This window comes from Micromys minutus, assembly GCF_963924665.1.
Source record: "Micromys minutus genome assembly, chromosome: 13".
Classification (NCBI taxonomy): domain Eukaryota; kingdom Metazoa; phylum Chordata; class Mammalia; order Rodentia; family Muridae; genus Micromys; species Micromys minutus.
The window spans coordinates 57583480-57597064 of NC_137982.1; the positions used below are offsets into that span (position 1 = coordinate 57583480).

At 34.0% G+C, this 13585-nt stretch overlaps 1 protein-coding gene across 1 annotated transcript; it reads right to left on the reverse strand.

Moving 5' to 3' along the window:
• Window positions 1–3524: 3524 nt before the first annotated feature.
• On the reverse strand, window positions 3525–4463 carry LOC308429226 (olfactory receptor 5J3-like; the record flags this gene model as incomplete). The annotated part of the gene is made up of 1 exon (XM_080927959.1): window positions 3525–4463. The coding sequence occupies one exon, from the start codon at window positions 4461–4463 to the stop codon at window positions 3525–3527; it is 939 nt and encodes a 312-aa protein (XP_080784085.1).
• Between the last annotated feature and the right edge of the window lie 9122 nt (window positions 4464–13585).

Here is a 13585-nt window from a genome sequence, read left to right on the forward strand (position 1 = left end):
GCAGAAAAAGGCACGTGGATCAATGGAATAGAAGAGAAGATCCAGAAATGAGCCCTCACATATACAGTCACCTGAGTTTTGACAGAGGAGCTGTAAACATTCAATGGAAAAATAATAGCCTATTCAACAAATGGTATTGTTCCAACTGGCACTCAGAATGCAGAAGAATGAAAATAGACGCTTTCTTATCTCCTTGTACAGAGCTCAAGGGCAAGTGGATCAAAGATCTCCACATGAAACCAGGTACACTGAAACTATTAGATGAGAAAGTAGGTAAAACCTTAGAACTCATAAGCACAGGAGAAAATTTCCTGAATAGAACACCAGTGGCTCATGCTTTAAGGTCAAATATTAACAAATGGGACTTAAAGAGATTGCAAAGTTTTTGTAAGGCTAAGGATATTGTCAAGAAAACAAAACGGCAGCCAACAGAATGGGAAAAGATCTTTACCAACTAAACATCAGATAGAGGCCTAATATCTAAGGTATACAAAGAACTCAAAAAGCTAGACACCAGAGAATCAAACAACCCTATTAAAAATGGGGTACAGAGCTAAACAAAAAGTTCTCAATGGAGGAATATTGAATGGCTGAGAAGCATCTAAGGAAGTGCTCAACATCCTTAGCTATCAGGGAAATGCTAATCAAAACAACCCTGAGATTCAACCTCACACCAGTCAGACTGACCAAGATCCAAATCTCAGATGACAACAGATGCTGGCGAGGATGTGGAGGATGTTGGTGGGATTGTAAACTGATACAACCACTCTGGAAATCAGTCTGGCAGTTCTTCAGTAAAATGGACACAGTACTACCTGAAGACCCAGTTATTCCACTTCTGGGCATTTACCCCAGAGATGCTCCAACATACAGCAAAGATACATGCACCACAATGTTCATTGCAGCTCTATTCATAATAGCCAGAAGCTGGAAAGAACACAGATGTCCTTCAGTAGATGAATGGATACAAAATTGTGGTACATTTACACAATGGAATACTACTCAGGTATCAGAAGCAATGACTTAACCAAATTCTTAAGAAAATGGATGCATTTAGAGAATATCATCCTGAGTGAGATAACCAAGTTACAAAAGAACAGACATAATATGCAGTCACTGATAATGGGATACTAACCCCAGAAAGCTCTGAACACCCCAGAAACAACCCACAGACTGTGTGAAGATCAAGAATAAAGAAAAAAAAAGAATATATTTTAATTAAAATAGAACTGTATCACATCCCCCTTTTCTTCCTACAGCCCCTCTCAGTTTCTCTCCTGTCTTTTCAAATTAATAACCTCTTTTCTATATTATTGTTACATATATACTTATGTGTATGTATATGTACCCACAAATACTTAATTACCTTATAAAAATGTACTCATATACTTCTATGCAAAAATGCTTAAAAATCTGTACATTTATCTTTGTTTTTTAAAAATAAAGTTTAAACAAAAGAGAGAGTATCTAATGTGAGAAATATCAAGGCACAGAGTGTATAAAAATATGGTGTTTTTAGGATTCTCCTTTGGGCTCTGAGGTAAATAATTTGATACAAGCATCCATTTACATCTGAGTGCTCCAAGGTCTATCACTTTCTAATTCTGGCTGTGGATCTTTACAGTTGGTTCTATTTGCTGCAGTAGGAAGTTGCTTTGATTTTCAGAGTCCTCTCTGTTTATCTGAGAAACACTGGTCTATGAGGACAGGAAATATAATTATGGCATTTTATTACTTCATTTTTTAGAACAATAGTAATTTCTATTCTCCTAGTTCCATCAGCTACCTACTGTCAAGTTTCTTGTTAAACATACATTGTCAGAAGAAATGGCATAACAATTGTTAGAGCCAGAAGAAAAGGAGAACACCAAGAAAAAAGTCTCTTTGAAGCAAAGATTATAAGAACTCACAAAGTTTGAAACAGAATGTTAGTGTTTTTATGTAATTCTGGAGTGAGTAAATGAGTCAATAAATGACTCTCAAATCTCCTTTTGGCTTTGTTAGCTTCTGTGGGTTTATTTTATTCAAGTCCAATGTGATAGTATTTGTTTTATATTATATATTTCTATATTTTTAAAATGTGAATGAATGGAGGAATGAATGAAAGAAAATTTAGATGATATGATAAAATTGACCATTGAACTGTCTGAGAGAAAAAATACCTGTTGTGAGTGGGAATATCAGTTTTCTGGCCTCATGTTCAGGAAATGTTGACCACCATGGATGAACTGCATTGTTTCTTGCTTTTCAGGTTTTTTTATTTTTTATTTTTATTTTTTGATTTGTGTATTCAAGTATCCACTAACATCTATATATACTCAATTTCTGTCTGTCATTAAGAAACTAACCAATTCTAATGGATAGTGACTAATACAGTAAAACATAATAATATAATACACTATGACAATAAAAAACACATTTTAATCAGACAAAAACAAACAGAAGGAAATGACTTCAACAAAATACAGAACTAGAGACCCTCTCATTTGCATACTTGGGAAATTCCAAAACCACTAAATGTATTCTATGAATTATACATATGTATTTGTGTATGTATGTATGTATGTATGTATATATGTTTAATCTATAACTTGTAACAGAAAAGTGAAGCTCATGTTCATGCTTCCATAGACTCTGTGTGTTCCTGTGATCTTTGATCATGTTTGTTTAGAAAGCCTTGTTTTGTTTTGTTTTTTAAATATCCTCTATCATCTCTGGCTCTTGTAATCTTTCTGCCTCTTCTTCCCCATTGTTCTCAAAGCCCTAAGAAGTCAAATTTGACCTGATATCCCATATAGTGATAAGTATTCCAATATCATGCACACTCTGAACATTATCTGGGTATAGACCTCTGTAGTTTTTCCAACTGATTTAGAGAGAACCTTCCTTAAGGATGATTGATCAAGACATTCACTTAAGACTACATGTGGTGTTTTCAGGAATATTTTTTATTGCTAGCTCATTATAGCAGAACTGCACTGTTTGGCTGTACTCTTGTTCTCTAGGCTATATCTCAGAATCTTAGTTAGCTAGATATTGTCAGAAATTATATCTTTACCATAAAAAGAGGAAAAAGTAATAAACAACTGCCAAACTGCTATGTGGTGCTAAACTGAAAAACTTTTCTTCCTTCTTTACATAACAATTTTATTTCCATCTGGTAGTTAAATTATATGTAAGAACATTGTACACAATGCAAATATTTTCTAAAAGTTACTTCATTTAAAATCTAAGAACTGAGCTTAATTTTAATGCAGCATGTTACCACACTATTAAAATTATATACGAACTGGAAAATAATTGTTTTAAATATACCAATACATATAGATGAAAGTGATAGATAAAGAAAATCATGACATTTGAAAAATTTAGGATTTCTCTGTGATAATAGAACATTTGATAAATAAAAGTTAGTAAAATATATTTGGGTTAAATTCCATTTATTCTCACAAGAAATAAATATATTTTACCAAGGTCAGTTTGAAGATTCACATAAAGTTTTTAAAGTTAGAGTAATGACAGATTCAACAGGTATTTCTCTTCCCACAAATGAACTTCTTGACTGCTTCCTTCACATCCTTATTTCTCAGGCTGTAAATCAGAGGGTTCAACATGGGGATGACCAAGGTGTAAAACACAGCAGAGACTTTTTCCTGTTCCATGGAATATTGAGAGCTTGGCTGGATATAGCTGAATGTCACAGAACCATAAAATAATGCCACAGCTGTCAGGTGTGAGGCACATGTGGAGAAGGCTTTGCGCCTCCCCTCAGCTGAGCGGATTCTCAGGATGGCAATGACAATGTGGATATAGGACACCATGACAATGATGAAAGTGGAAATAGCAATCACTCCAGAGAAGACCAAAAGCAGCAAATCATTGATGTGTGGATCAGAGCATGAAAGCTTCAGAAGAGGAGGGACATCACAGAAGAAGTGATTCACAATGTTGGGACCACAGAAGTCTAGTCTGAGTAAACCTATTGTGTGAACCGTGGAATTTATGAGGCCACCCAAGTAACATGCAAGAACCATCTGTGTGCAAATGCTGTGTGTCATGATAACTGTATACATTAAGGGTTTTGCAATTGCCACATAGCGATCATAAGCCATCATAGACAGGAGGATTACTTCTGTGGTTATATAAACTGCAAAAAAGAAACTCTGCAGAATACAGGAAAAGAACTTAGTAGACTTGTGTTCTGATAGGAAATTGATGAGCATTTTAGGAACAATGATTGTAGAATAGCAGATATCACAGAAAGAGAGGTTACTAAGGAAGAAGTACATTGGGGTATGAAGTTGAGTGCTTAACCAGATCAAGATGATCATCCCCCAATTACCCACAAGAATAATGAAATAAACCATGCAAAACAGCAAAAAGAGAGGAACCTGCCAGTTAGGATTTTCTGTTAAGCCAACTAGTATAAATTCTTTCACATTTGTATAATTCCAAACTCCCATTCTTTCAATAGTCTACAGCTCCTTGTTACAGATGAATATAAATTGATCTGTTTTACATTGGCAAGTGTGTTTACATCATTAACACAGTATTTTACAATCTGTTTAACATACCCTTTATTTATGGCAGCATGTGAGGAACTTTATATATAAAATGTTCTGTAGCCTTAGGAAGAATGGTGACTCCAATTTCCATCTATCCTATGGACAAAAAAAAAAAAAGATGCATTTCAACTATGAATGATTTTATAAATTACTTATTTTTCTGAGATTATTATGTACTAAAATCATTTCCCCCTCCATTTCCTCTCTTTCAACTGTCCTATATTCCCATATAGAAGGTAAATATAACCTTGTTCTATTTCAAATACTTATTGTTGTTACATATAAGCACACACACACACACACACACACACACACATATATATATATATACATATATATATATATATTCTTTTATATATACATATATATACATATAAATATATTCCTAAATATATAATTTCACCTTCCTCAATCTATATAACCTTTCAGTCCCTCTTTTGAACATCTGTATATTTTGCTTAAATCTATATGTCTAAATGAATACTAAAGACATTAAAGTGTGCAATACTAACAGTTAATATGAAGTACCTACACACACACACACACACACACACACACACACACACATACACACACACACACAAACAAATTATCGGGCAGCTTTATTTAGTCTGAGTTTTCACATTGTATGTAAAAACATGACTGGATTGGTGATCATGTTGAAATAAGGAGAAAAAAGCATGAGTGATGGCAGTATGTTTCAGTTTTGTGCATTATCTACTAAGCTCAAAATAGAAAATGATAAATATAGAAAAATATCACCATTTGTCAATATATGGATAGACCCTTTGAAGCCAGAATTTTAACTAGAATCTAAGTGCCTCTCAGGATTAAATTTGGGGTTTTTCTCTACTTGACTTTGCCTTCTTGACAGAAATAAAAGGCTGATTTACAACACTAATAATTGTGAGTAGTCTGTCCTCAAAAAATTTACTTCTGAAGACATATTCAATTTTTATTTGAAACCTCCATATAACCTGGCTGATGTATCATTACAAATAAACCTCTTTAAAAGAATATAAAATTCATACACAGCTACTGCACAGTTCCAGGACAGCATCAGAATGTATGTTCATTAATGAAGATAAATACAATAGAGTAGATAGAATCATTGAATGTTTTTCACTATATTTAAAAAAGAAACCAAGAACATCTTATTAAATGATTATCAACATGTTTCTAACTTCATAAGCAGGAACAGAGCTATTAATGCAATTAGACACAGATCCTCAAAATATATGAGCAAGTTGGCAAGTATTTATCAAAACTCTATTGTAAACTATGTGTGTGTTATTAATGTACTATTCATGCTTTAGCCATTAATAAATAAAATAGTTTTTTGTACAGGAAACATTTTGTATACATTCAAAATTATGTTAATTTATGTTTAAAGACATACTTAAGAAAAATATATATTCTCTATTTAATAATTGTAAATTAAGTGACAAATTAAGAAAAATATTGCACAACATGTATGAGATTATAAAATTTAACACTGAGACTAAATAAAAATTTAAGTCCTACAATCAGTATCAATAACAAGTAAATAAGATAAATCTACAAATTAAAATCTGTGACTCATAGGGAAGAATTGAACAGCTGTACTAAAGAGTCTGAGTGCTCTTAAAATCAACTTTAGCTACTTTAGATAGGATAGTCTCTTCCAACCTCTGTGCCCACATACAGATGTGATTCACTTACATGCATACATACATAATATAACTCTGTTTTTAAAAAGTAAAAAGAAAATCAGAACTATGAACATTCCCTTATATGTAAACCAAATGAAAGAAAATAGAAAATAATTCTTGAAATATTTTACTGAAATCCTTAAAGAAGTATAATTTTAAATATTTTATAAATACTGTTATTTTATTAAATTCATAACAAATCAAATTATTATGTATAAATTATAGTTTTGATATTGTTTATTTCTCAAATTTACAGTGTTTAAATATCTTTAAATGTATGTATGAATATAATATTAAATAAAAAAATACATAATGGTACTTACCATATTCAGTAAAATGTTTGACAATAAATTCATATACATATTCTATATGTAATTACCATATTCAAAATGTTAATTAATATATATATATTATATAAAATATATTAATGTAAACAAATAAAATATAAATAGTTCTCTTGTATATGAGATATGAAGATTTGAAATATATATATAGAGAACCTACAAGTTAGAGAACATAGTTCTATATTCTTAGCTATGTTGTTTTATCAGTTGGAGAGTTGGCAATGATCTTTCATTAGTGTTAGAAAATAAGAGAAAATGTCAAAATCTTTAAATAAAAACTGAGTACTTACTTATAACTTGCTAGAGCTTGAACCAACAACACATCTGCTATAGTGACCTGGCTTTCACAAATCTTTAAGGACTTATCAGGAAAATGGTTGTTGATGTTAATTTTGACTCTACTGGGGAAAGACTCTAGAGCCCCTTGTGTGTGTGTAAGAATCAGTTGTCTATAGGATTGTCATTAACATTCTTCTTATTGCTCAAATGTGAAACTAATCAGAGAACTGCCAGACCTTTTGGTGTCTGTTCAGTGGATAATTCTTTCTGCAAGAATGAAAAAAGTAAAATGCTACCTTTCAGATACATTTTAAAAGCATCTGGAATTTGCTACAAATTCAAACAACTTACTTTATTGTCCAATAAAGACATGGAAAGAAGTCTCTCCTGGTAGCTTAGCGTGTATTAAAAGCCCATGGTGTGAACTATTTAAAAAAAAATGTAGGAGAAAACTACAAGTAATTATTCTGATTCATTATATGTGGGCAAAAACAAATTTAGTGACTCTGTATTAAAACTGTTGGTAGTCTTTAAACAAATAAGAAAAAACAATGATACTAGTAAGCTGTTCTTAGTATTTCTGAATAAATTGACAAAGGATAGGATTGAGCTCCATTAAAAAAAATTAGCATCTCAGAATCAGTGTAGGAAAACAATGAGTTTCTTCCAAAATTGCCTGGCTCAAGTGCACATAAGCTATCCAAAGGATTCTTTTCTGGAAGAGAATCTTCTCATTAGCAGGCACAGAGCTCATTTACACAATTTGGTATTGCTCAGCTGTTTTATTTTTTTAATGACATTATAAAAGTTACAGGCAAATACAGGTAACTCAAATAATATATTCTGAAAATGTAACAGATCCAGAAATAAAAACATGGTATATATTCACTTATAATTGGATATTAGCTCTAAAGTAAAAAAAGATCACACTACAATATATAGACACAAAGAAACTAAGTAATAAAAAGGTCTTAAATGATGACAAAACGATCTTCCAAGGATAAAACATTAGATTTAGTAGATGAATGGGGGGGATGTATGGGATTGTGAACAGGAGAGATCCAATGTTAGTGGAGAGAGTGAGCAGGAGACAATCTGGAGAGAAACAACTGGAATGGGCAGGCATTTCTAGGATGAGGTAGAAACCCAGTGCAATGGAAACTCTGTGGAATAAGTAAGAGTAATCCTAGCAAAAGCTCCTAGTATTCAGAGATGTGAGGGCCCAATATATTTTTGTTTGTTTGTTTGTTTGTTTTTCCTGTAACCAGGCAAGGCCTCAAATAGAGAAATTGGAACTCCAACCCAGCCCCAAACCTTCAACCTACAGATTACACTGCCTGAAAAGAGTTCTAGGTCTAGAATCTAGCAGAATCATTAAAGAGATCTGAGAGAATCTTCATTCAAAAACTAATGGGAGCCTCTGCAGAGTCCTATAGCCAGACATTAAGTGTAACTCCGTGAGTCTTGTTGATGGGGGAGGAAAGTTCAGAAGAACCAGAATGCAAGCATGAGCAGAAATAGCCTATAGAATCAACTCACCACGACTCATGGGAAATTTTAGAATTCAGGGAAATTTTATGGGTCTGATTTAGGTCCTCTGCATATACTTTATAGCTGAAGTACATATACTTTATAGTTGAAGAGCTTATTGTTCTCATAAAGTCCTTACAGTAGGGGCAGGGCCTGTCACTGACTTTTTTGCTTCTTTGTAGGCCCACTTTCTACTGGGTTGCCTTTTCCAGACTTTATGTGATGGTATATGCCTAGTCTTACTGTATATTGTTATGAACTTTTTTGATTGATGGTCCAAAGATACCTATTTTTTTCTGAATAAGGAGGAGGTGGTGGATCTGGAGAGAAGGTAGGTTTATTTCATGGAGGTGAGACTGTGGTTGCGATGTAATGTGTGAGAGAAAAATACAAGAAATTAAAAAAAAAAATACTGACATCTTTGAACTCCCAAAATAGTTGCTTATAGACTTATAACCTACCTTTATGCAAAGGACAAATGTAGAAATCATAGTCTATGAAGAGGCGTACTACACTTATAGAGAGCTTAATGAGTTTGCTAACTCATGAAAAAGTAAGTATGAGAGATATTTTTTGGAATAGGTTTTCATAATATGGTATGATGTTGGAAGGAACATAAAACAGGGTCAGGTTCAATTTATTTATATGAGCCCTCTTAGTGTTGAGGTGACTCTAAGTATAATATACAAACTTCCATGGCTTACAAATTGTCAAAAGTTCATTTAAATGGTTGGGTGAAGCATATGTCAAAAGATGGTCAACTGAAAAGGAGTTGAATATGACTTTTAGTGGAGGGGTTTTTAAGGCTCAGAATAATTGCAATGCTGGAGTGAGTAATATGTGTGAAGGCGCTCTAACAGGCCTGAGTGTGGCAAACATTTGCCTGATAGCACGGCAAATTTTTTCAGAAAGGATTTTCCTATTACTCATATTTTTCTCCTTGAGCTATCCCTGGCAGAATGAGGTGCTCTTGTGAAACTTTGGCAGGCCCTGATGGGTGAATCACAAAAGATTAATTTGGTACTTTGTAGCAATGGAAGCCAACCACCTGAAGAAAACTAATATCCCTTGAAAAGACACTGCCATTGAACTGCCATTGGGTATTAGTAGTGTTAAATATTTGACAATACAACACCAATATACAGTGTGACCTCAACAGCCACACAGGGTGATATCTAACTCACCAAGTCATACTGCAGAACTTGAACAGTAGCAATCTACCATCAATTGGAAGTGAAGTCTATGTGACTGCACTAGAGATGATTCTGAAGGCACAAACACACTGAGTGAAGAAATTGTCCAAATATCTCTAGTTTCTATTCTTGTTCCAATGTCATTTGCTGCCAAGTATGAACCTAAGGCAGCATGGGGTGCTCTCTATGACCACATTCTTAAACAAGAGGAGACCAAAGCCTCGTTTATTGATAATTCTGCATGTTATGGACAGACCACTTAGGGATGTATGACCACCATATCACTGCTCCTTCCTGAGACAATGCTAAAAAACAAGGGTGGAGGGATATCTTCCCAGTTCTCAAAACTTTGAGAAGTACACATGCCCATAACGTTTTTATTTTATTTTTTGACAGAGAAATGGAAAGATGTATAATTATTCTTTGAATGATCCATGGTTAGCAAAAATGGAAAATTAGTGATAAATTCATCTAGGAAAGCAGTATTTGTATGTAACTCATCAAATGGACTAAGAATATAAAGATATTTGTGTCCTGAATAACTGCCAATAAAAATGTGATTTCATCCGAGAAGTTCAATAATCAAATAGAATGACCTATTCTCTGGAGAGTCTTTCTCTTTCCCAAGCCATTCCTATGATTTTGCAATAAACTCATGAACAAAATGGTCATGACAGCAGATATTTGGCCTCTATATGGGACGGATAACATAAACTTCCACTTACCAAGACATTCCTAGCTACAGCTGCTGAGTGTCAAATCTTGAAACAACAGAAACCATCACTGAACACTGAATAACACAAGATACTATGCTGCATTAACATTAAAATGAGACAATGATAGAAAAGCCAGGACCCTGCAGGTTGTTATCCAAGTATACATAGGTGGAATAACATGGTATAAACTGTATTAGCAAACTAAATTTAATAAGATATAATAAAGACCATTCACTATGATGAAATAACACTTATCCAAAGTTACAGCATGAAAAGCAATAACACTTATAAACTGATTAACATTATAAGATTCCAATAGTACATACTGATTGTCAGTATAAAGATATATAACTAGTGAAGAATAGGTCAAGAAAATAAATTTTAAAAAATCAGCATGCCTTCCAGATAAAGCATTTTATTTAGACCTACAAAACTGTTTTCTTTAGCATCAGAAAGACATTTAGGACAAGGGTAATAAACAGACACATAGCTCTAAAAATATCTCAAGAATGATTTACAGGCCACTTTACTAATATTCTTTGCCTCTGATCTCTCTTGATCCAGACTATTATAATCTACATTGCTATCTGAAATGGAAATTTCCATTTTCTTTGGAAACTTGGTTGTGTCCCACAATGTTGTTCTAGAAGCTGTTTTGTGAGAGTCTGCTTTGTAGAAACAGATATGCAAGATGACATGCAATATTTTTCTGGAGCAGACATTTGAGGTGGTATATGATGCTTGGGAAAGAATGTAAGTAGAATGAAAGGAAGAGAGTAAAAGGAAGGTCTTGCCTTGTAACACTTAGCTGGCCTTTACTGTCTTCACATCACAGAATAAAAAATTGCCAAAGAACTTCTCATGGTATTCCAGCTGATTCTGGCCACTTCTAATAACTCATGCTGATTCTATAATGATTTTCATTTTCTACTGGGTGTCACCATTATTGATTCACATTTGGTGTTTAATATTGGCCTGGTCTGCTTCGCTTCAATTAGATAAATGCTTCTAGCCTCATGTTGGCTTTGGTCAATGTGTTTATCATAGTAAAGTAAATTATATTTTGCTTTGTTCATGCACTGCTATGTGATACAAAACAAGATGATCACTGTGTGCCTCAGACTACAGAGATTCCATTTAAAATGAATAACATAATGCCTCAAATAAAGATTAAATCAATGTCATAAGAGAACTTTATAGTAGTGAATACCTGAACAAAGCTATAAAACGTATCATTAGTGTTTATTTTAAAACACAAATGATACCTTCTGTGGATATATACATTTATTTGTCTATCTGGTCTTATAGCTTAGTAGTTAATTTACCTCTCTCAATTAAACTGAATGTTCATATGAGAAAACATATGTCTTTCTAACTTTGGAGTTTATAGACTGGTGCCGTGTAATTTTACAAGTATGAAAATTCTTAAAATATTTTCTATATCTGCTCTTTTTGTCCCTGCAGGTATTTTAGGGAGGACATAATTTAGGCCAAAGATGTGTGGGTGGGTTACTGTGTTTATCCCTCAACTGAGGGACAGGCTTGGCTACAAAGTAGGACTTCAGGATCCACAGACCTCACTGCAAAAGGTTTCAGCTACAGTCGCCCCCATAGCCATGGACCCTACCCCCATCACAGATCTCTGGCATATCCTAAAGATGCTCTCCTTTGATACCCCCTGCTTTTGCCACATATGATGCCCCCCCCAAACCCTGCTTTTATTTCCATTCATTCCCTCTTTCATCCTGTTCCTCCCCCTACATCTATCTCCAATGTCTATTTTAATTTTCCTTCTGAGACAGATTCAATCAGCTTCCCTTGTTATGTGGGTTCTTTAGGTTTTTGAATTATAGTATGATTATCCTGTTTGATGACTAATAAATGTGCACTTATAAGTAAGTACACAACATGTATATCCTTTTGAGTCTGGAATACCTCAGTCCCAATGATATTTATAATGCTACCCATTTGCCTACAAAACTTGTGATGTCAGTTTTTAAAAATAGCTGAGTTGCATTTTATTGTATAAGAGAATCATTTTCTTTTTTTAAAATTTATTTATTTTTTAATTAGATACTCTCTGTATTTGCAATTGAAATGTTATCCCCTTCCCTCACCCTGTTCCCATCCCCACTTCTGTTCCACTTGACTCCAGGAACTTTCACTCACTCCTAATCACCCTCGAAACCCCATTGCCTTGGCATTCTCCTCCATTGGACAAACGTTCCATCTCTGGACCAAAAGCCTCTTCTCACATTGATGCAGATACTGCTATCTTCAGCTACATATGCACTTGGAGCCATAGGTCTCTCAATGTGTGCTCACTGGTTGGTGTTTTAGTCCATGGGAATTGTGGAGGGCTTGGTTGGTTGATGATGTTGTTCTTCCCTCTGAGATCCTCTTCTGTCTCCCTTGATTATCTTATTCCCCTTTATAAGTGGGGTTTAAGCATCTTCACTTGGGAATTCCTTTTTGTCTAACTTCTTAGGGTCTGTGAAATGTATCATGGGCATTCTTTACTTTGTGGCTAATACCACGTGAGTACATGTCACGTCCTTTGGGTCAGGTTACCTCACATTGGATGAGATTTTCTAGTTCCATCAATTCATCTGCAAGATGTCCTCATTTTTAATAACGGAATGGTTTTACATTATGTAAGTGAATTAAATGTCTGTTCTTCAGATTAAGGAAATCTGGATTGCTTACAGTTTCTGGCTATTACAAATTAGACTGCTATAAATATAGTGGAGAATATGTCCTTGTTTCATGGCAGAACATCTTTTAGGTATATGCCAAGGTTTCTGTTGGTTTTGTTCTGATATGGTTTTCATAAAATGTTACAAAAAAAAGAAAGAAAAGAAAAATAAAGAAGGTAACCACTATACAAAGTATATAATAATAATCTACTTCAGTAGAAGACCATGTGATTAACATGCCTAAGCCTCTCTACATAAATCTACCTCAAAACATTGACACACAGTAAAAAAAAAAGCAAAATGCAAATAAACAAACAAACAAACAAACAAACAAACAAACAAACAAACAAACAAACCTTCTAACCAAATGTAGGGAGCGGTTTCCTGACCGAGCCTGCTAAGATGGCACTGAAATCCGGCTTGCACTGTAGTAAACAAATGTACTATGCATGTTCAATACTGCTCTTGCCACCAGGCAGTGTTATGCTAATTTGGTGATCCCCGCTCCACCAATCCCTGAGGGACAAATCATCCTTCCCCCTTTAGAGGGAGATAAATAGAGAGAGCGCTC